The following is a 21,123-nucleotide window of genomic DNA, read 5'->3' on the forward strand; positions in this document are numbered from 1 at the left end:
AAAGAAAACTACCCCTATGACGTTTGCGTAACCATCGCATTAAAATTAAAGACAGGTGTATAACGTCATCGTAGCGGTTACGTGACGCAGCGGGGTTGCTATGCCCCAGGTAAGGGTGTTTTAACTTATTCTATCTATTAATTCCATCGAGTGTCTCTGGCCTGCCTCTTGCGATCTTGCGATGGGGATAACGCTAACAATAGCAAAACGTGTCAGTTTTTTTTTCTTGTTTCACGCTGGTTCTTCAATTTCACGCTTGACCGAAGGTAGGAATGCAAGATTATCCCCCGCTCTTATGAATTCATGAAGAAAATTATAAATATGAAAGCCACGGTGCAGGAATGGCTTAAATAGGGGACGTAAATAGTCGCATTACTTTGCAGTTTCCTCCTCGATCCTGCCTAAGGTGAAGGCTGCATTCTTTCATGATGAAACGAGCCGTGTACGTTTAACGGTCGTGTTGAGTTTCAAGGACTGATGCCGAGAGCGTAAACGGATCTATTTACCCTCTTTTGCATCGGGTTTGGGTTACAGAAATATTGAATTACGTCAATAAAGATTTATGCAGAGTAACGCCGTTCTTCTTTCCCACCGTGCAAAGGACGGAAGATTTTTCATATCAGAATGTCACGGGGTCGCGATCGTCAAAAATGTCTCGATGCGAAAGACTGAATTTAAGCTTGCAATTAGAGGGGAAAATAATTAAAGGCCACCCTGTGTACTCGACATTGTTAGCGGGGTGTACCAGGGACTTTTGCCAGCCTCCGGTATTGTGACTTCCATTGTGATGACGCTCGATAACGGTCGCGCGAGGCGCACACCAGTCTTGTGCCGAGATAATGCCGGCTGACAGGCTTTCGACAGCAAAATAACAACATAATTCCCACGCAAAGCGTGATCCTTACGACGACGGGAGGATCCTGGTCGAGAAGACGTAGTTGGGTCACCGCGTGGGCAGAAACATCTCTTATATCAACGGCGCGCACCCACACGCGTGCACGGGGACATAACACGCGCGCACACGCACGCACGCCGTCGTCGTCGTCGTCGCCGTCGTGTGCGGAGGAAACGCAGCGCGCGCGCAGCCAACGGCGGTACGGCTTGTAGGGTGCTCACCACCGCGACGTCGAGAGAGAGAGACGGGGAACGCTCGTTCACGGAAGGTGGGGGTTGGTTGATCGACCGTACCCGCTTTTCTACTCGTCCTGCCGAGCCCCGACATTCATTCCACCCCGAGTCGGCGGATCCGCTAGGACGTGTGCCTGTTTCACCACCCGCGAGCACCTCGAGCCGAAGGACCATCTGCGAAGAGAGAGAGAGAGAGAAAGAGAGAGAGAGAGAAAAAGAAAGAGAAAGAGAGAGAGAGGAAGGGATACAAGAGCGTCCGCACACGTAAAGGGGCAAGCCGGGCGAAACCGCTGCGTCTCGCAAGGTAGACGATCAAAACCTGCTCGCTTCTTCCCGCAGTTTTTCTTTCACTCTTTGATTTCGTTGACGCGCGCGAGATTACACCGGATAACAAAAAAATACTCTAAAACTCGAGCGACGAAATGCAATTGCAAACGCGTTTTATCGCCCCCCCTTCTCGCCCCGTCAACTAGTCGACCACTTTCGGCGCATTCATACAGGTAGTTGCGCACGGCTCCAGAGTTAATTTTCACATTTCATCTCAACGAACGTCATTCAATTTCGGCGAATACTTGTAGGATTTACATTTCTGTGTCTGTGTCTAAGAAATTTTAAACAGTTGGTTAAACGTGCGCACGCGTGTGTGTATGTGTGTGTTTCTCGGGATTAAATATTGTTTTACGATACCGTCGTTGATCCTCTTTGACATGGTATAATGCGCGTGTAAGGTGCTTCTCATTTCCGTTATATAATAAATTGGAATTAATTACGGTGTGCATGCGTGCGAGGGAAGGCACTCACGCACACTTAACACGTCAATGAGAGTCTCATTCAGTGAAATGCATTTTTAATTGCGATTCCACCTAGTCGTGCGGCTCTCGTGCACGCCGATAAATGACTATAGTATTTGTAGATGCAACAAGTGTACGATTTCTAGGTCTACTCTATATCCGGTTTGGCGTTACTACGCGGCTTCGCTTTAATTGTCAAACCGTTTCGTTTTCGGGAATGGACAGATTGTCAGTGCCGAAGGGGGTAATAATTTCCGAAGCTGCAACTTAATCCGGTGATCCGGTTTAATTGTGAACGCAGCGAGAAACGACGACCGTTCGCGAAAATAGTTTCAACTGTGACATTATAATTAATTCATTTTACGTTCCTGCACGTAAATACGTCTCGTTTCAAGTCTATGTCAGTTCAAAAGGGGAGTACCTCTTCTGTTCAATTAAGTGACCTTTATATATGCGAAAAAAAAGGGAGGTCCATTGCGAAATTCGAAAGGTCAGAGGTTGTGTATATTTTTCAGCATCCAAATCCGATTAAATCCTTCCCGGATTTGCGCGTAACGCGAGCGGATTTGCTTTATGCGAGGCTACGTGGAATGCAATATACGAAGCTATCGCGACACAACACTGTAAATACGCAGAAACACACATATCGTTCTCCGCACACACGCAATTTTGAACTCTGACATTTCCGAAGTAGCACCGTCCGCGCGCGGCGCGCGTACGCCAGGATCTCTCTGTCTCTCTCGATCCGCCGGCCATTTCCAGCATCACCATTAGAGTTTCACGTAATTACGCGGGTTAACTTACCCTCAGAGGCTCCCCGTAATTCATTAATGAGAAGCCAATTGAGAGCAATTAAGCGGTAATTCGATCGTGCAACACGCGGAAACTCGCCTTCCAGCATTATGAAATCTTAAATCTATAAATAATAGCGGCTCCTATAACGAACGAGACGTGTATAAATTTACGCACGTTAAATCGCAATAATTGCGCGAAATCCCGGGCAGAGTCGTCCGCCAGGAAACGATTTTCGATTAAGGGCACAATATCGCTCCTCATTTTCGGAACATTCATTATTTCTCAGAGGGAATCTTTTTATACATACACGTGGAGACTGCAGTATCGCCGTCACGCGATAAAACTAAGTTCGATAAAGTCGACCTGTCAAGTTACACATGTGTGACGTAAAGCGGCTGGGAATTCTCTCGCTGTTCTACGTCACACCGGGTAACGTCATAGTCGAAGAAAGTAAACCGCGTCGATTACATGAAGCCGTGACGTCGCGACGGCGCGGCGGCCGAAGTGACGGCGGTGTAATATCCGAGGGGGCATTTTATTATAGACCTCTACGACGTAATATTTTTATGTAACACCGCAAACATACACACGTACACAAACACACGAGCACCCTGCACGGTAAACCCTTTATCGAGCGCCCTTATTGCTCCTACACTCGGTCTTTCCACGCACCGTGGAAATAGACTCGCGACATTTCGCATTACATGACATTTAAGCTTCTTTAGTACGGTGACCCGGGGTCGCGCTGCGAATAACGCTAATAAAACTCGGGAAAGCCCTAAATAAACCACGGTCCTGCGGACCCTGATTCCATTATCGGAGGGAAGACTCGAGGGGGTAGGAGAACACCCGGCGGGCGAAAAAAAGGGAAAGAGCATCTCTCTCTGACCCTGAAAAAAAGGACGGTGCGTCATCGCGAACGCACCGGCGAATGAAAATCCCGCAACTTTGTCGCAGATGACGTGTAACTGGGCGTGGTTGCTGCTGCTGCTGTTCTCGCTGGTCTCGATAGGCATGTGTCTGCCCGCGAGCCTGATGGAGGACGCGAAGAAGGCGGACCAGGTCATGAAGCCGAAATGTAAGCCGATCTCCCCAAGTCCGATCCCCCCGTCGAGATCATTAAATATTCGCGTTCGAATTATCCTTTCTATCCCTTGATTTCGATTCGCTCTCTCGATCCCCTTCAACGACCCGCAATGTCGCTTTCAGCAAAACGCTCGCAGGAGATGCTGATGTTCGGCAATCAGCAGAATCGACAGGCCGCCAACGCTGCTGCCGTCCCCGCCGCCGCCGGTGAGTCCTTCACGAACGCGGAGAAACGTGAGTTGCTTGTTAAAATATGCCGCCGCCACAGGCCTCTGTGGCGAGTACGAGGATCACCTCGGGGAATTTATTTCTATACATATGTACAGGCACCCTCGCTGCCTCGGGGCTGGGAGGCTTAAAAGCTGCTCTCGCCGAGGACGACAAGCCATCCCCGGTCCAGAAATCGCCGAGCAACGCCATGTACTCGCCGTACGACAAGAATTACGAGTGAGTCCAAACTGTCGAGTCAGATAAATTATTCAGAGTCCAGTACCTCGAATTGCGTAATTGTTTCAACGTATCGTTCGATTTGGTCGACGAACATAATATATATTTTATCGCGTTGTAGCTTATTATATATTCTTAGGTAACTTAATGGCCTGCCGTATTAATTTCCCTTGAGCGCCCGTGCGCGATAGCCTTGTTTTTCCCTCGTTATACGTCATCGCGCTTGGCCTCGATCGGCCAAATTCCGGCCGATGTGACGGAAACGAAATATTCGTGTTCCCAGCTACGGTACAGTGATCGTGAACGATGAGGATATGCCGCATATGTGGGACATGTCATATTCGCGGTACTACGCGACGGCGGGCGGCGAGGATCGGCGCAAGAGATCGGAAAAGTCCACCGCGACCGCGCGGCCGAGCACCACGCTCCAGCCGCCGACGACGAGCACGTATCAGCCGAGACGGCCGGCCAATCTTATGCCTACCCAGCAACCGGTGCAGGCTCAAGTTAAGAGGAGGTAAGTGGCCGCGTCCTACTTCTCCCAATTCTCCCCGAAATCGATAACCCGAGGTGATCGATATTCCCCGGGGGTAAACCGCTGTTAGATTGCGGTAGGTTAACGAAATCCTCGAAAGGGACGCGCGATGAGACGCGGAGAGACGCGACGTCGTCGTCTCGTCAACGGCCTCGCCTACTTTTTACGGCGCGCTTATTTTACAGGGGCCGAAGGGTGCGCGAAATTGCATGAAACGTTGTTTAGTTGGTGGTCGATTTGCGGAAGAGGCTTACCAGCTTCCCCTCGGCACGAGACCGATATTAAATTGTCTCGTAACCGAAAGGAAGCCGCTAAGCCTCTTACGAGATTGTCGGCGATGAAATATTGGAAATCGAGGATGCGAAATAAGTTTTACGAAAATTAACTGCGATTTTCTGTTTCTCTCTCTCTCTCTCTCTGCCTTTCTTTCTCTCCTTCCCTTCGACGCTCTCTAAACTGCCCTGGAATCGTCCATCTTTAACGTCGCGCAGTTGCGCGCGTTGTTGAGTTCGCGCGGTAACGGGGAACCCCGCATACGTAAAGCGCGGATCGACTCGGCGTACCCCCGGCGTGCGAGGGCTATGCATCACCCGTGCGCGCCCTTTCCACCCTTTACCACCCACCACCAAGCATCCCTCTTTTCCTCCGGCGTTTCTTCTGAATGGGGATGAGAGGGCTCGTGAGGGCGTTGCCCTCGGCGCAGGGACGGCGGCGGTCGACCTGACGACCGAAGTCGTATCGAACCATTTGTAGAAAGAGAGAGAAAGAGGGACGGAAAGAGAGTGAAAGGGAGAGAGAAAGAGGGAGAGAGATTGTCGTCATCGACGACCGTAGATCAGTAGCGTACGCTCGACTTGTGCTGTTAAAAAATGCAACCGAACGAAATTATCGGAAGTTTCACCGTCATTCATATCGTTGCGCATCCGGTATCTCGGCATATACCGGTTCGCCAACCGCTCGACGTCGTGCTTCGAAGCAATTCAGCGGAGGACGGGGACCGCGTCTGACGATAACGCGAAACGCACGAATTAACTGATCTCAATGTCGCATCCTTCGACGTGTCTCTTTTCCCTCCCGCGTGAAAACAATAACGGGGACGTAAGATCGCGCGCGACCCGGCGCGAGATAAAAATACCGCTTTTCCCGGTGTGTGAACGCGATGCAGATTTATCGAGAGCCGAATCTAATTTCAGGAAATCGCGTGAACACGCAAGCTCGATATCGAAGCCGTATAAAAGCGCGCGCGCGCCCGCGCTTCGCACGGAATTTGCCTAAGGCCGGTGTGTTTAAAATTAAACACACGACAGCACACATGGGACTGCCGTCGAGCGGACATTATTATCGTCTCAAAGTTAACAGCCATCGCCATCGCGGCCCGTTATTTTTACACGAAAAATGTACGGGAATGCATTGCCTGACCGTCGCAAATGTCACAGGTCACCCCCGGCCGGACACGACAACGGTTAATTTTTCCTCGATGAAATTCTTATAACGCGGGTAATCGTTTCCATTATAGTAAACGCGATTACATAACGCGTTATCCTTAGACGCGACGTGCCGTAATAATAGAAGCACTCGCCGTTAAAAGCACTTTGAATATATTTTCATGGAAAGGAACGCGCGTGTGTTGCGTGGCGTCTGAGAGGATCGTGTTAAAATTTCTTCATTCGCGACATTATATATAGACATTTCGTGTTTAGGTAATTAATGATATTTCTGTATTACAATTTGCCGTGGCTTCCACAATATTATTACATCGAATCAAATTAAAATTTTGATGAAATTTTATCGATTTAATCAAACGAATTTTACCGATTTAATCAAAAGTATAACGGTATTTTAACTCGGGAAAAAATTTTCTCCTTTTAATTCTCAACATTTCAGCTAGCGAAAGTCCTTTTGAAGTTAGTCAAAAAATTAGAATTGGATTTGAAATTGTATAATCTCGGCTTCGTGGGAATCCTCAAAAATCCCTGAAGCTCTGAAAAAAAAAAATCGCTATTGTTCCCGCGAATTAACGGCCCGTGTCTTGGACCTCGCATATTCTCGCGGAGAAAGAAAGATCGAGATAATTCCCGCGTGCGGAACGACTAGCGAGCGCAAAATTTCAAAGAATAAATACCTGTCCGCCTACGTGTATACGGCGTTGTGTGGCACACGGACGTGGGGGCCGCGCACACGCACACCGTGGGGGAGAATTTGGTGCAGTGCAACGAATCGCTCGATACGCGTGACGCAGATGGTAGTGGCGGTGGTGGTGGTTGAGTATTCGCGGAAGAGAGAGAAAGAGAGAGAGAGAGAGAGAGAGAGAAAGAGAGAGAGAGAGAGAGAGCGCGCGGGCCCACCGAAAAGCTGAATGGAGCCGGGATGGTGCGCGAAACTAGGTCAGAGCTTGATTGTTCGGCGGTATATCCGCGGCCAATCATACGACGAGCACGCCCCGGCGGATTTATCGACGATACTTCCGGCGGCCGCGGACGTAGGGACGAGCCGTCTTTCCGTTCCGAACGGTATAATATAATCCGCTGACGCGCATCAGACAACAGCCCCGTCCTCGTTTCGAGGGAGGCTTGAATGGAGACAGTCCCGTCGGATGCAGATCAATAGAGGAAACGCCGACGTAATGAACTAGATTAATCGATTAGGAGAGCTGTGTAAGCGGCGCGTCCCCCCGAAAAGCTCTAACGTCAGAGAGATAAAAAGTGTCGGGGCGCTTTTAACATAACCCGCGCGCAGCGTTCTTGATTTAAATTTTATGTCGCGCAATGTAAAACTCCTTAATTAATTCTCAGACTCGCGAGGTTCAAAATTATATCAATTTAATTTTTTTGCTGCATATAATACTTATGAAATAGAATTCCGTTGCGAATTGACCGTCCTAAAGTGAGCTCAATGAATCGAGACGCACGAATTGCAGTAGTACGACTCGGCGTGCGGTCAGCCTTGGCGGCGCGAAGACCGCGAAGGGCCAGAGTCCTTACTACGCGTTGGTAAACATAACCGGCAAGCTGAATGAAAGTATCCTATATTTCGGGTTTTTGGCACGTGGCCAGTCTATCGGTTGATCAACGTTATAAGTCTTTGCCAGACATCGTACGATCGATCGCCCTGTCGCAGGTGTATGTGTATACGACGTGTATCGACGACAGAAACTATAACGATCGTTGCCGCGATCGAAGACGCGCTATTGTCCGCGGTATTGTTCCCTCGTATATACTCGCGCGGTTGTATCGAGTGCGAGTTTGTGAATGCCCATGTCAGCTATCGCGACACTCGCACGAGGCACAAAGGGACAATTCCGTCCGACAGCGGCCCGAGATAAAGCGCCGGTTCGTGCCGGGGAACAATAGCGCGCCGTGTGTAGTGTTAGGGACAGCGAGAGAGTCGTCGGTGATCGTCGTCGGTCGTTTTGCGTCACGGATAAGCATCGATCAATCTTGAAATATAGACGTCGTCGCGCGAACGCGAGCGGCGGAATAACGAATTCACGAGGCGATCCCGAAACGAGATTGCGAAGCATCGATATATCTGAGCATCGTGGGAGAAACGACAATTTTTGCAGCCGCCGATTAAACCGTCGTTTCCCACCTTCTCTTGACGCACCTGTTTAGCATTATCGCGACGATCCATCGCGCGACGCGGGGGTCATTAAAGACTGAAAACTACCGACCGTTCGTCGTTGCGCGTTTGGATCCAGATAGAGGAGAGTATACGCAACTATTTTTAGATACCCACTCGATCTTGAGTCCTCGAAAGAAAACCTGTTGAAATGGCCGGTGATATAGGAACGTTCTTTCCACTTGAATTTTCCAGCGTCCCGTACTACCAGGAACCGCGATACAAGCGGGAGCTGAACATCAATCCTGATGACGTGTTAACCCTCCTGTCACTGTGGGAAAACGAACAGCGTAACGGGTAAATGGCTTGGCCTCTCTTAAATCCTTTATGTGCTTTCATAAAAAATATGTATATATATATATGCTTGACACATCGATCCCTTTCATTTCCATGCAACAGAAACTGGCGCAAGTACGCTAACGAGGAGTACGAGATAGACGACGGCGATTTCCTCGACGAGGACGCCAGAAACGGTTCGTGTCTTTTTTTTTACTCTCCATTTCCATAACTAACAATAATCCGGCTGCGTGAAAATAAAAATAATTAATGAACGTTAATTCCTTTAGCGCGGGTAGTTTCTGCCATTTCGTCAGAAATGGTTCTGTATCCTTTTCCGTATCCCTTTGTAGTTGTCCCGTGGCTGACGCCGGTGTATCCGCGACACTACGACACGCTGTCGCCCTCCGACATCGGGATAGTCCGGACCCACCCGCCCAACTATTACGAGCAGTACGGGAAGCAGCTGGATCAGCAGTACGAGGACACCGCGCAGTACGGCAATCACGTTAATCCGCAGTACGATTTCGTTTATCCCGAGCGTACCGCGTATTATCCCCAGAAGAGGTTCATGGTGTCTAAGAAGCGAACGCAGGTAAATTGAATTCGCCGATTCGAGCTTTGAGCTCGCCAGTTGCGAGACACTGAGAAAGATAGTTGAGTGACGAGAGAAAAAAACTTGTCGAAAAACGCCCTTTTTTCCTTCGTGTTTTCAGAGCTATGATCCGTACCCCGCCGCACAACTGCAGTTGAGCTCCCAGCCGCGAAGCTACCAGTATCCCCATCGAATGGTCTACTAAATGTAATCCGCGACGTTGGGGCTGTCCAGAGAGGCGCGCGAGAGAGAAGCGAGAGCGTCTCTCCCCGGACGGAGATTCTACCGGAAGGAAAGGATGTGTCAGCCGACGGCCCTCGCTGTCGCTCCTCTTCGGCCATCCTCCCTCTCTATCGCAGGAGGCGGAACAAGCGACAGTCGCGACGACGGCGACGACGCGGATTTATTCGTTCTAAGAAAAAAAAAGAATTAAACACGGTGCTCACACAGAGAGAGGCTTTCCTCGGGTCTGCAAGAGCCGCGCTGAAGAATCGAGAGACGTGGCGACCTTCCGCGATCCCTTTAGTCGAAGTATCTCGAAATATTAAAAAAAAATACAAAAAGAAGTAAAAAGTGACAAATTCGCGTTTAGGATATGGAATTTTAATCGCGGCAACGAGGAATCACTCTGACGGGTCTCCCTTCGTCGAAGGTGCCCCTGTTTAACACGAATTTTATGATGCAGCGTGTAAAACATATCAGAGTCCAACGACTCAATATCCGAAACAATTTTCCGCGCCAGCTAGCTCGTCGTAGGAAACCGATCGAGCTCTCTCTTTTCTTCAATCCGATCGCGATGAAAGTTAAAATGTAAAGAAAAAAAAAGCTTCAGCGCGCTCTTGTTACTTACTCGCTTAATGGTAATGTTACGATTTTAAGCTCCTTTTGCGTGTATTAATACGGGCGACGCGCCCGTATAATGACGCTACGACTGAATCATTAAACAATCGTAGTATCGAATCAAATTACCCTCAGGCTTGGTTTCGACGACTTCGTGACTGATATAAAATATGCATATATAATATATATATATAAATTTATATATACATACATACATATGTATGTATGTATGTACATATATATACAATACAAATATGTATATGAGGCGATATATAGTTTTGTTCATGAGTTAGCATGAGACTAGATGTAGGTCTATTCGTCTATACTAGATAATTCGGGCGAGTTAAGGAATTGAGAAGAATTGGAGAACGGGAAGGCGAAAGAAAGAGAGAGAGAGAGAGAGAGAGAGAGAGAGAGAGAGAGTGAGAGAGAGGGGGGAAGGAGGAGAGAGAGAGAGAGAGAGAGAGAGAGAGAGAGAGAGAGAGAGAGACATTCGACGTATATGTACGAAGCAATGAAAAAAGTTGTAGAAATCGAGTGAAATTTATTGCGCAAGATTGAATTTTAATTCGGTACATCCAGATCTGTCGCAGAATCGCGCGTTAGAGCGTGAAATCTCTCTGTGGAAAATTTAAAGGTACCTGTTCATAGGCGCGTCATTTGACGCGCGTGTCACGCGTCATAATTTATAACAATCTTTGTCGGAAACAGTTATAATTTTTGGTTCTTCAGGTCCTCCCTGGGGCATGAGCTTTTGAACACCGGCGACAAATGCGATGACGCTTTTGCAGTTGGATAAATTCAACTGTAAAACGCGACGTAGTGCTAGAAGTCACTACCCAGACAGAAATGATGGGCCCACAGACCTCGATTCGACGTTTCTAAACATCGATTCGATAGACTGAATCTTTGGACCGATTATTTGTGCCTTGGTATACTTAATCTAGTTATTTCTCAAATAACGCGTGACGCGTGCGTCAAATGGCGCGCCTATGAGTATAGGTACCTTAAAACGCGGTAACGGAAGCAGATCAGTGTCAGAAATTACATACATATTGTATTCACGTTTGATCGAGGAAGCGCGCGAGCCGAAAACCGTTGATCAACCGCGGACCGGCTTTCGTATCACATACAACATCGGCGTTCGTATTTCTGGAAAACGGAGGAAACGCTCGCGGGACGAAGAAGAGAGTGCGAGAAGCGCGTAATACCGAGAAGGGGGTATTTATCTTCGTAAGGTTTATCTTCGAACCAAACACGGCCTTCCATATACTTACTCAACACTCCGAGGAGACTGAACATCTCAATACATAATTAATTAACATAATTACACGCGGTCCGTTACACACGCGCGGAATGTCTTCGCTGAAGGCGTTATGCTTTTGCTCCTCGCCGAATCGACCGCAGATGCCCGAGGGTGTCTCGCACACGTTCGCCGCATTGTTTCTTATTTACGACCCTCGAGTGGAGTTGATTCTTGCGAGAATCGGATGCCATTCTATTTTTAATGATTCTTAATATTGAGCAATATTGAATCTTTCGGGAACACGTGTCTCACAAGTTCTTTTTGAATTTTATTATCACTATGACAAAGGAAAGAAAAAGAACAATATTCACCACGGTATTTTTTTGTGCTTTTCTTTTTCGCCTAATCACTATATGAATTTAAATTAAATAAAAAATAATTAAATAAAAGATGAAATCACTTTAAAAGAATTCATCCTTAAAGAGATTCAATCTATTCGGTCGAAAGCATATTTTGTGGAAAGTATAATCTGCTGTTAATTTTGTTGACCGAGAATGTTAATAATAATTAATATAACAGAATCTGCTAATGGAATATAAGGGCAGATTGATACATCTCGTTTAAATGACAGATTCTGCTTGAATCCGCTGGCAAGCGTACCGCTAACATTTTTCCTCTCTAATAATTAAAGCTCTGTTCGAAGCAAGAGAGGCCGGGGCGCGAGACTGGAATACGAGGGCAACAGAATAACGCGATAATAGCGAGGATCCGTTCGGATTTACGTTCAGGACATTTACCCGTTGTTCAACGTAGTTAGGTTTAGATTAGCGATATAAATTTCAAAAGAAAAAAAAAGAGATTACACACACACACACACACGCAGACACATACACACACGTCAGGAATATTCGATATCCGCTATGCGCAATTGATGTCAGTCGGGCGGTAAATGCATCGCAAACGAAAAAGAGAGAATCAGCCAATTTAGCTTTTACTCCTAATCTTGCAACAACGCACGATCGATGTTCAAAGCAGGTTTGCCTGAAAGTGTGTATTTTTGTTACGTGTAATAACGGCGGAAAAAAAAGGAAGGAAGGAAGGAGCTGCGGCACAGCAGCGTGCCGCGCGCATTTTACGTATAACAAACGTAATTTCTCTCTATCCCCCTCCCCACCCCTCCCCCCCGCCGCCCTCCACCGCACACGTACGTGACGTTCCCGTTTACACGTCCTGCGTTTCTTCCTGTTTACCGATACAGCGATTAGGTACCGTGCGCGACGTGATTAACGCCGTTATCTTTAAGACTTAACGAGAGCGATGTTCCTCTTTTTGTTTCTTCACCGAGCCCTCTTCCCTTCTTTTTATAAATACACGCTTCGATTATTTCTCACTCACGGGTCTATAGCGGCGGTAAATTTTTGTCTATGAAAAAAGTTGTGGAAATTGAAAATATAATATATATATATACATATATACACTGTCCAATAAGATGTCTGAAATATGTAAGTGTCAGTCTCTGTTCCCTTTCCGAGAAACAACTCATAGCCCTTCGGAGCTATTAATTTCGAGACGTTCATTTAAACTCGAATCGAGATCAGATTAAAGGCTAGATTTTAATCTAGCTTGATCGGCGATTAACTTATAATTTATTTATTAATAAATATATAACACTGAAATATTGACGTATGTACAATTAATTTAACTGATCGAGCTATATATATATTTTAATAGCGTATAGAAAATTATTAGCGCTTTGCTGTTTAACATGTAAAAATTAAGGGATTTAATTAGGCGCAAGCTGCGCAAGGATTTGATGAGTCATAAGTTAGAAATGTTATTACCTTATAATTATGCAATAATTGAGTAAAAACCGATCGAATCGATCGCCGATCTAATTAATTGCAGTTAATGCTCGAGGTCGCTCTGGAGCCTCAATTAAACTCGTTTCTCATTTTTTTCTTTTCGTCGCGTAAAATTACGTAGAAAACGCATTCGCGCAGAACTCACCGCCGCGCCGGCCCGCACGTGCGCGCTCTCGATCAGCTGGACGCAGCGCGTCCTGTCAGTTCAGTCAGCTGTTAATCCGCTTGAGCTACACCCGCTTGCACCGCTCTGCGCGTCAGGGAGTGCAACAGTTACACTCTCGAATTTCGAAGAAGTGAAGACGAAAACTGCGATCAGAACGAATATACGTGATTTAGAATCAAGAAAAAATATTTCTCTTTTCGATAAAGTGCTATATATGCTATCTTTGTTCTAGCAATTGTTGCTCCGTTATTTTTCCCCTCTCCCTCCCTCCCGCTCCTTTGTTAATAAAGAATGCAGACTCTACTGTTTCAATTACATAAATAATTGAATATTTGATGCGGCGTTTACTTTACGATTAAATACATCTGTAAAAATTACGCACTCCGCACGCACTCGAGCGTAATCGCGCGCGATCGAATCTGATCCTTGCTAGGTTAAGTTTGGAGGTTATGACAGCTAGGTTATGAAGGTATTTCCCTTTCGTTTCGGAATTAACGGGAAAGTTTTTACCACGCGAGAATGTGCGACGTAAATATTCGTGCGTGTGAACACTCGCGAGAGAAATTGGGAAGATTGGCATGAGATTGTCTTAGGTCTGTGATTTATTCTTTTCTCTTTTTTTTTTGTTCAAGTCTGGATACAAACAAGAGAGACGATCTCCGATCGCGAGCGTGATCTGCCTTCCGTTCCGTGGGTGGATTCTGAAACAGATTTTTCTGAAAACACATTTTTTTTATCTCTCTCTCTCTCTCTCTTTCTTTACACAGCCAGAAGCTGCGACGAAATTCCGTGTAGTGCAGCCAATCCACGCCGGAGTCCAGCGAGAGAGATACGAGGAAAATACTGCGGTGGCGGGCGAAATAAGGAGCGGCACAGCACTCACTGATGGAACTCACTTTGACTTTTTGCCCGCACACAGAATCGAGAGAGGATGATTTTAGATTCTCTACGACTCTCGCCCGCTCACTGTGTCTTTTCCTACAGTTCTTACTCCCTCTCTTTCTCTCTCGTTACAGTTCCGCGATTACTAACTCCAGATGCACAATTTTGATACGACGGACAGACGACACCAGCTATATTCTTATCGCGCGCGAAATAGAATTTCGACAACTACGCGTTTCCCGGGTGAAAGTTAATTTCGCGACGACCTTATCTCTGCTTCTCTCTCCCCGCCCGGCGGAATCCACAAGCCACAGAAAAACACTAAGGAAACGTCACAACGAGGGGGGGTGGGGGAGAGAGGGAGGCGACGAGTGATACGCGCCGGCAGCCTCCTCGCCCGCGCGAGAAATCGAGAGAATTGACGTTACTCGGCTGACACCAAACACTTGAAATTTAAACGACCTACATAGTCGCGTCGTTTTTCGAAATCATTTTTTTTTTCCCCACCCCTCCCGGATTGTCATTGCTAAAACGATTGATTATCACAGCACCATGTTGCACGACATAAACTTCACTTAACGAGAGCGAAAGATCGAATTTTATAAACTGAACTTTTTGTCAAGATCGAAAGCAGTCTAACTTGTTATCTCCCGGACACATGCATGCATTTTTTTTTTTAATCGAGGAGTTGCGACGCCAACGTTCTCAATCGACTCAACGTGAACGTCCGATTTATCTTACTGGCCCCTAATCTCCGTCTCTGATCAAAGCTCTTTTCTCTTTAACATTTAATTTCCTCGAATATCGCGAATGGAAGCATTTCTGTGGAATTGAATTGATATCACTTGTAAACGTTCAATCGAGAATTTTCGAGATTTTTGACAGGTGAAGAACGGTACCAAGAAAATTGACACATTTTGTAATTTTTTTTCTCTCTACATAAACTGCATCTATTTTTTTTCCGTTCAAACACTAAATATACTTAACCACTGCACCTTCAGTCGCATTCAGGTATGGCAGAGACGCACCTTTCTCCCGATGTGATGTCCGAAGGGGAATATAAAAATATACCACCTTCGGACGTCGCGGGGATGATGCTCCCCTCTCCATACCGGAACGCGGAGCACAAATCACTTTACTTTTTCTTTACATTTCACTAGACACATGTTCAGAGCTCATTCTTTTTTTTTTTTTTGTTAATGCCACCAAACACTGTCTTTTAGACGAAAAGAAACCAGTCCTCACTGAAAAAAGGAATAAACTTCTGTTGACATTATGAAAACACAGATGGACAAACTTTATTTTGCGGTCAAGCGGATTTCTGTCTCTTCCTGGATTTGATCTTTTTTTTTTCCTCTCACTGTCTTCACTCATTTGGGCACAGTCCAAAACTTTAAAAAACTTTAACTACATTCACGGATTTTACTTACTGCACAATCACTTAAATGTTATGCCACACAAGAGAAATCTACAGAAATAAGTCGTGAAACGATTAATTATATAAATTTTCCATATCAAACGTACTCTAACCCAGACCTTTCACATTTTTCGCCATTGTGATTTTACATTAAAAATTAAATTTTTTTTTCCTTTCGATCTATATGCGTGTTCTCATATCGTTATAAGAGTTACATACTATTTGTTACACTTGAAAGTACTTTTGAGTACAAAATAATATATACCACTCTTAATAAATTACAGTTTAAAAGTATATAATTTTTATATCAATGAAAATGTATCTAAGACTTTCCACGTATCTAATATTTCAAAAATCTACAAATTATCAAAGAATCTCCTTTCTTAATTTCATTATTTTCAAGCCAATCATTCGTCAGGTATTTATTTTTATGTGCACACATATGTAAAAAATAGGTCTCGAGAAGACAATCCATTTTTGCATTGGCCAAGAAGTAAACTTAATCACATTAATTTTATATGCTTGCAAATGTGAAAGAACTGTGCACAATATTATTACTAATATGTACGTATAGATAGTTATGTAATGTATACACGTATATAATACAAATAGATTCTTAATAGATTCTTGTACTACTAAAAGTAATTAATAGCATTCACTTATGGTAATGAGGATTACAGTATTCATAGTATTCATAGTGTGGTCAATAACGATTTTGCCGAATAGAAACTTTACCATTTGGTAATCGCTACCTGATAAATCTAAACTAGGGAACGGTATCAATAGGTTGTGTTTTTTGATAGAAAATAAGTACTCTAATTTCTCGGCGTTAACAGTAACGTCGACGCGATGTGTGTGCATTTTACGGAGAAGCAGTCGTAATTCTGGAAAAATATATCACAAATCAAGATTACTATACAGAGAACACAATGTCTTTCAGTAATATTTCAAAGTTGCGTCATCCTCTCGTCTCTATCGTTAAGTTTACAACTATACAAGGATTAAGTCTTCATGATAAAAACTCGCATTGCCTAATTTCGACTGCCTAATTCACGTAAGCGTCCGGATTCGCACAATTTTTCGTGTAAATCCAGCCGACTGGCATAAACTCGCGAGTCGATCGTCGGGCACTGCCAGCTCCTATCACATGTCTGATTGTGGGATATAATATACCTGACACTCCCATGTCAATGCAATGTACATTAGTATAAAAAAAAGTATCAAAGTATACCGTCTACAATCATATGAGATTAAACTCGTGTCTGGAAGCCAGTAGAAAGCGAAATACTTACATCGATCAAAAAACACAAATTCTCCTTCTCACAAGTTCTGTACATTGTTTTTCGCAGTTTAAGAGGCTTGCCGATCGTTCGGCGCGGAGATGCATTCCTGAAAACGGACTGAACGAAGAGCACGACATTTTAACAATGTAATTATTCATTTATATAACTTGATGTCTAAAAAACTGTTCAATGAGGAAACATTCTCAGTTTCTTCCACATAAAATATTTACCGTCACAAATACTCTATACTTCAGATTATGCAGCACAATTTCCAAAATGCAGATTTTGCAGCGCTAAACATTTTATATGGAAAAAATTAAAAATTTTTCTTCATTTTACAGTTTTTTTTTTAAATACAAAATGTCATACTTTTCGGTCAATCCATTTTGAGACAAGTATTCCCTCGCAAAACGATCAAGATAGAAAAGCTCCTTAAGGATCGCGTATTGAAGAATCTTTGCACTTATACGATATAGAAAATACGGACACAAGACGATATTAAGAATTTTTCTTAGGCGCTACCCCCCTTCACCACTACAATCACCAGGTGATCCTCCTTGAGACTCTCTTCGCTCAAACTGGGGCACGTGCGTTTCAAGAGTTCCGTCGAGAATGCACAGGGTGGGAAGGCGTAGAGCACACCGGTGCCCTCCGTGTCCTTGTTCAGTAACGATATGACACCGGCGGCCTCCTTCTGCTTCAGATAGGAGACCAGATTGCGCAGCGGTCGTGTTTGCACATTGGCGTCCTCGTTCGTGACCGCGGTGCTCGAGCCGGCCAAACCGAGAAAGATGGCATGCGAGCTCGACGTTTGGATCCGTTTAGACACGTCGTCCAGCTTTGGTTGATCGAGACGCAACCGCTGGGTAATGCGCAGCATGTGCTTACCCTCCTCGTCCTTCATCAGAGAGTCGATTATCTCGGTCTCGCCGTCGGTCAGGTGAAACTTGGCTGGGAACAGCGAGTTCTTCAGTATCAACGCGCCTTGCCACACCGCGATCGACTTGCGCGCCACGTCCGGTAGCGTACGGGACGTCGACAGCATTCCTGTGCGCGCGTTCTCTGAATCGGAGTCCGAATCTATCTGCCGTCTACGCGGTGAACGCGATCTCGACCTGTCGACTCCCGGCTCGCGCGAGAGCGATCGTCTGAGACCACGTGGCGCCTCGTACTCCAATTCCGGCGGCGGTCTTCTACTCGACCAGTCGGTCTCGTCGCGTACGTAGCCCTCGGGATAGGAGCCTCTGTAACCACCTCGAGAGCTTCCACGTCGGTCGTGCCACGGCGCGTTGCCCCTTCCGCCCCGGAAGCCCCGCGGCCCGTAACCGAATTCACCGTCAGGCCCGTAAGGATCGTACGGCGATTCGTAGTCGACTGGACGTGGTCTGAAGTCGCCGCTGTCCTCGGTATACGATCTGGGCTTGAAGCCGAAGCCCGGCGTCACGTCGGCGAAATCCACTCTTAGTCTACGATCCGGCCCGCCCAGAGGGAAGCCACGCATCTCTTTGACTGCAGCCTGGGCAGCGTCGATCGAGTCGTAGAGAATGTAGGCGTTGCTGTCACCCTTGATGTAGTCGATCTTCTTTATCGCACCGAATCGATCGAACTCCCGTTCAAGCTGCGGCACGGAGGTCCACGGTCCCAGGCCACCCACCCAAATCCGCGTCGTCGGGGTCGCCTTGCCGTAGCCGATTTTACACTGAAACTTGCCGATGTACTGACCCGACAGCTCCACCTTGCATCGATGAGCCATGTCGAGGGTTTGGAAGCGCACGAAGGCGTACGCGTTGCCGGTGCCGGGCGGCGGACGCTTTATGTCGATGTCGTCGACGATGCCGTACTTGCTGAATATACGGCGCAGCTCCTCCTCCGTGATGTTGATCTCCAGATTGCCGGCGAACAGGGTCCTGGTCGCCAGCGGGTCGTCCTCCGGCGACACGTGGTGCAGATAATTGGGGAACTTGTCCTTCTTGTTCTCCACCCGCTCGAAACCGTGCACCGGATGGCGCATCATCATGTGCCGCGGCGGTCCGTAATGATGGGGCGGCCCCGGGTGAACGTGCGGCGGCCCGTGCGGATGTATCGGCGGCCGGACGAACTCGTGATGCGGCGGCGGAATGGTCTCGCGGCGCATCTCGCGATGCGGCGGCAGGCCCACCGGCGGCCCGTACACGCGCTCGTAACGCTCGAGCGGCCTGTGCCGATCCGTGGGCCCGGGCGACCGGGCGTAGTACCTCTCGTAGTCCGGCGGCGTGATCGACCGCGGGCGGCGGTAGGTCTCGGGTCTGTCGTACACCGGCTCGACCAGGGCCATCTTGTCGTACATGATGATGCGGGGCTTCGCGTGCTTGGCGTCGCGGGCGTCCTCCGAGCTGCGGAAGCACACGTAGGCGACGCGCTCGTCCGGTTCGTGCGAGATCTGTATGGAGAAGTCGCCGAACTTCTTGTACTCCCGGTACAGCGTCTCCTTGATCACCTCGTCGCTCGCCTTCGGATGGATGGAGCTGACGCAGAGCATCTTGTAGCTGTACGGCCGCTCCCGCGGCACGTCGCGCGACGCGCGCAAATACTCGTCCCGATGGGAGCTGGATTCAACGTAGCGGGCGTGTGAGGAGGCCCGCGTGGGCGGGCTGGGACTTCTCGCGCCTCGGCTCCGTCGCCGGATCCTCTCCGGGCTGATGCGCTCGTCGCTGGAGTCATCGTATCTGGAAATCGCGCGAGATGCAGCGAGTTTTAATTACAGCAGCGCAATGCATACGCATGTATATACACGCGCGCACGAGTCACATGTCGAGTTGTAGCTGCAGGTGAAATCGATTCGTAAGCATCGGAACGGAACGACATTAAGGCACCGTGGAATAATCGCGCGGCGAAAGTTGTTCGAACGATTAAAAAAAAATCACAAGAATTTGCATATCCAGAATATTCCAGAGCTACATTCCGAAACATTTGTTTTCGAGGAAAATTTTAAAAAGCTACAGCACGTGTAATGCAAACTGTGGATCGTTGGCAAGATCTTCCTCGGAAGCAACGTTTTGAAAAATGCAGCCTAGGTTCCGTTTGAGACGCATTAAATACCAATTACGGATGCATCGACGTTTCGCCAGCTGTAAACTACTCACTACACACGCACACATACACGCGCGCGCAACGCTTCACCGACATACGCGTAGAATAATCGCGAAAAAAAAAAAAAAAAAGAAAATCCATCACGTCATCGACAATATGTATCGCAGGTCAACGATCATCGTCACGCGGATCAACGATCTCGGCGAGTGGAAACGAGCGGGCGGGGAGGGAAAATGAAGAGGACAAAGGGAGGTCGTGCGCGACTTGTTTGTTGCCGAGAAGAGACGCGCCGCGTGAAGTTGCCGCCGGGGGAGATACGCGAGGGCGACCCGCGTACTCCGCTCGGCGTCTCTCGTCGCGTCGAGGCATCTTACCGTCCCATGGAAGAGCGGCTCCGCTTGACGCGAGGAGGCGGGGTGTCGCGACTCGAGCTCCTCTTCATGTTGTTGCGGATCTTGACCGTGATTTTGTGTCGATCGTCCCGCGGAATCCCAATCATCAACGCTGCTTGCTGCTTGCACCGCAGCCCGACGAGGAACAGGAGAAAAGAACGATACGCGGGAGATACGGAGGAGTGTGAAAGATGAAGGAGAAAAGAGAGAGAAAGAGAGAAGCGGGAGGACGAAACGGGTCCAAGGCTTTGCTAGAAAACTGCCTTTTTTTTCCCTTGGCAGAAACGACTTATCTCTCCGCTGCACGCTGTACCTCGCCTGTTTGCGATGTAACGAGCGAACAAAATGGCGACGGAATTGTCACCGTCGTTGTCGTTGTCGTTGTCGTCGCCGCCGCCGCCGCGCTACCGTCGCATGCGCGCGCCAACTCTCGCTCGCGACGACTTCCGGCGCGCGATTTTAAAACTCGCTCCGATCGAAAAAGAAGGGAAATGAAAACACTGAGAATAGAATTTTTTTTTTCTTATTATCTTTTCACAATTTATACTTTAATATTAATTTCTATCGACGAATTCGTAGCCTTTGCGTAAGAAATTTGCTTCACACGAATGTTTATCAGTTTATTATTTAACAAAATTAATGCGAGAAACACGATAAAAATTATATATTTTAAAGATAGGTATACATTAAATCTT

The 21,123-nt window shown here is 47.1% G+C and overlaps 2 protein-coding genes across 2 annotated transcripts; one reads left to right on the forward strand and one right to left on the reverse strand.

Moving 5' to 3' along the window:
* The first annotated feature begins 1,358 nt into the window (after positions 1-1,358).
* LOC105448885 (prohormone-2-like) lies at positions 1,359-10,231 on the forward strand. The gene is made up of 9 exons (XM_011687732.1): positions 1,359-1,432; positions 3,672-3,792; positions 3,924-4,034; positions 4,127-4,247; positions 4,531-4,764; positions 8,596-8,697; positions 8,800-8,873; positions 9,030-9,271; positions 9,393-10,231. The coding sequence occupies exons 2-9, from the start codon at positions 3,672-3,674 to the stop codon at positions 9,474-9,476; spliced, it is 1,089 nt and encodes a 362-aa protein (XP_011686034.1). The 5' UTR covers positions 1,359-1,432; the 3' UTR covers positions 9,477-10,231.
* A 3,738-nt stretch (positions 10,232-13,969) lies between these two features.
* On the reverse strand, positions 13,970-21,077 carry LOC105448886 (putative RNA-binding protein 15). Its single transcript, XM_011687733.1, has 2 exons — positions 20,411-21,077; positions 13,970-19,672 (listed from the first exon to the last, which is right to left on the reverse strand). The coding sequence occupies exons 1-2, from the start codon at positions 20,533-20,535 to the stop codon at positions 17,479-17,481; spliced, it is 2,319 nt and encodes a 772-aa protein (XP_011686035.1). The 5' UTR covers positions 20,536-21,077; the 3' UTR covers positions 13,970-17,478.
* Positions 21,078-21,123: the final 46 nt, after the last annotated feature.

The sequence above is a fragment of the Wasmannia auropunctata genome, unplaced genomic scaffold (genome assembly GCF_000956235.1).
Source record: "Wasmannia auropunctata unplaced genomic scaffold, wasmannia.A_1.0 LD336078.1, whole genome shotgun sequence".
Lineage (NCBI taxonomy): Eukaryota > Metazoa > Arthropoda > Insecta > Hymenoptera > Formicidae > Wasmannia > Wasmannia auropunctata.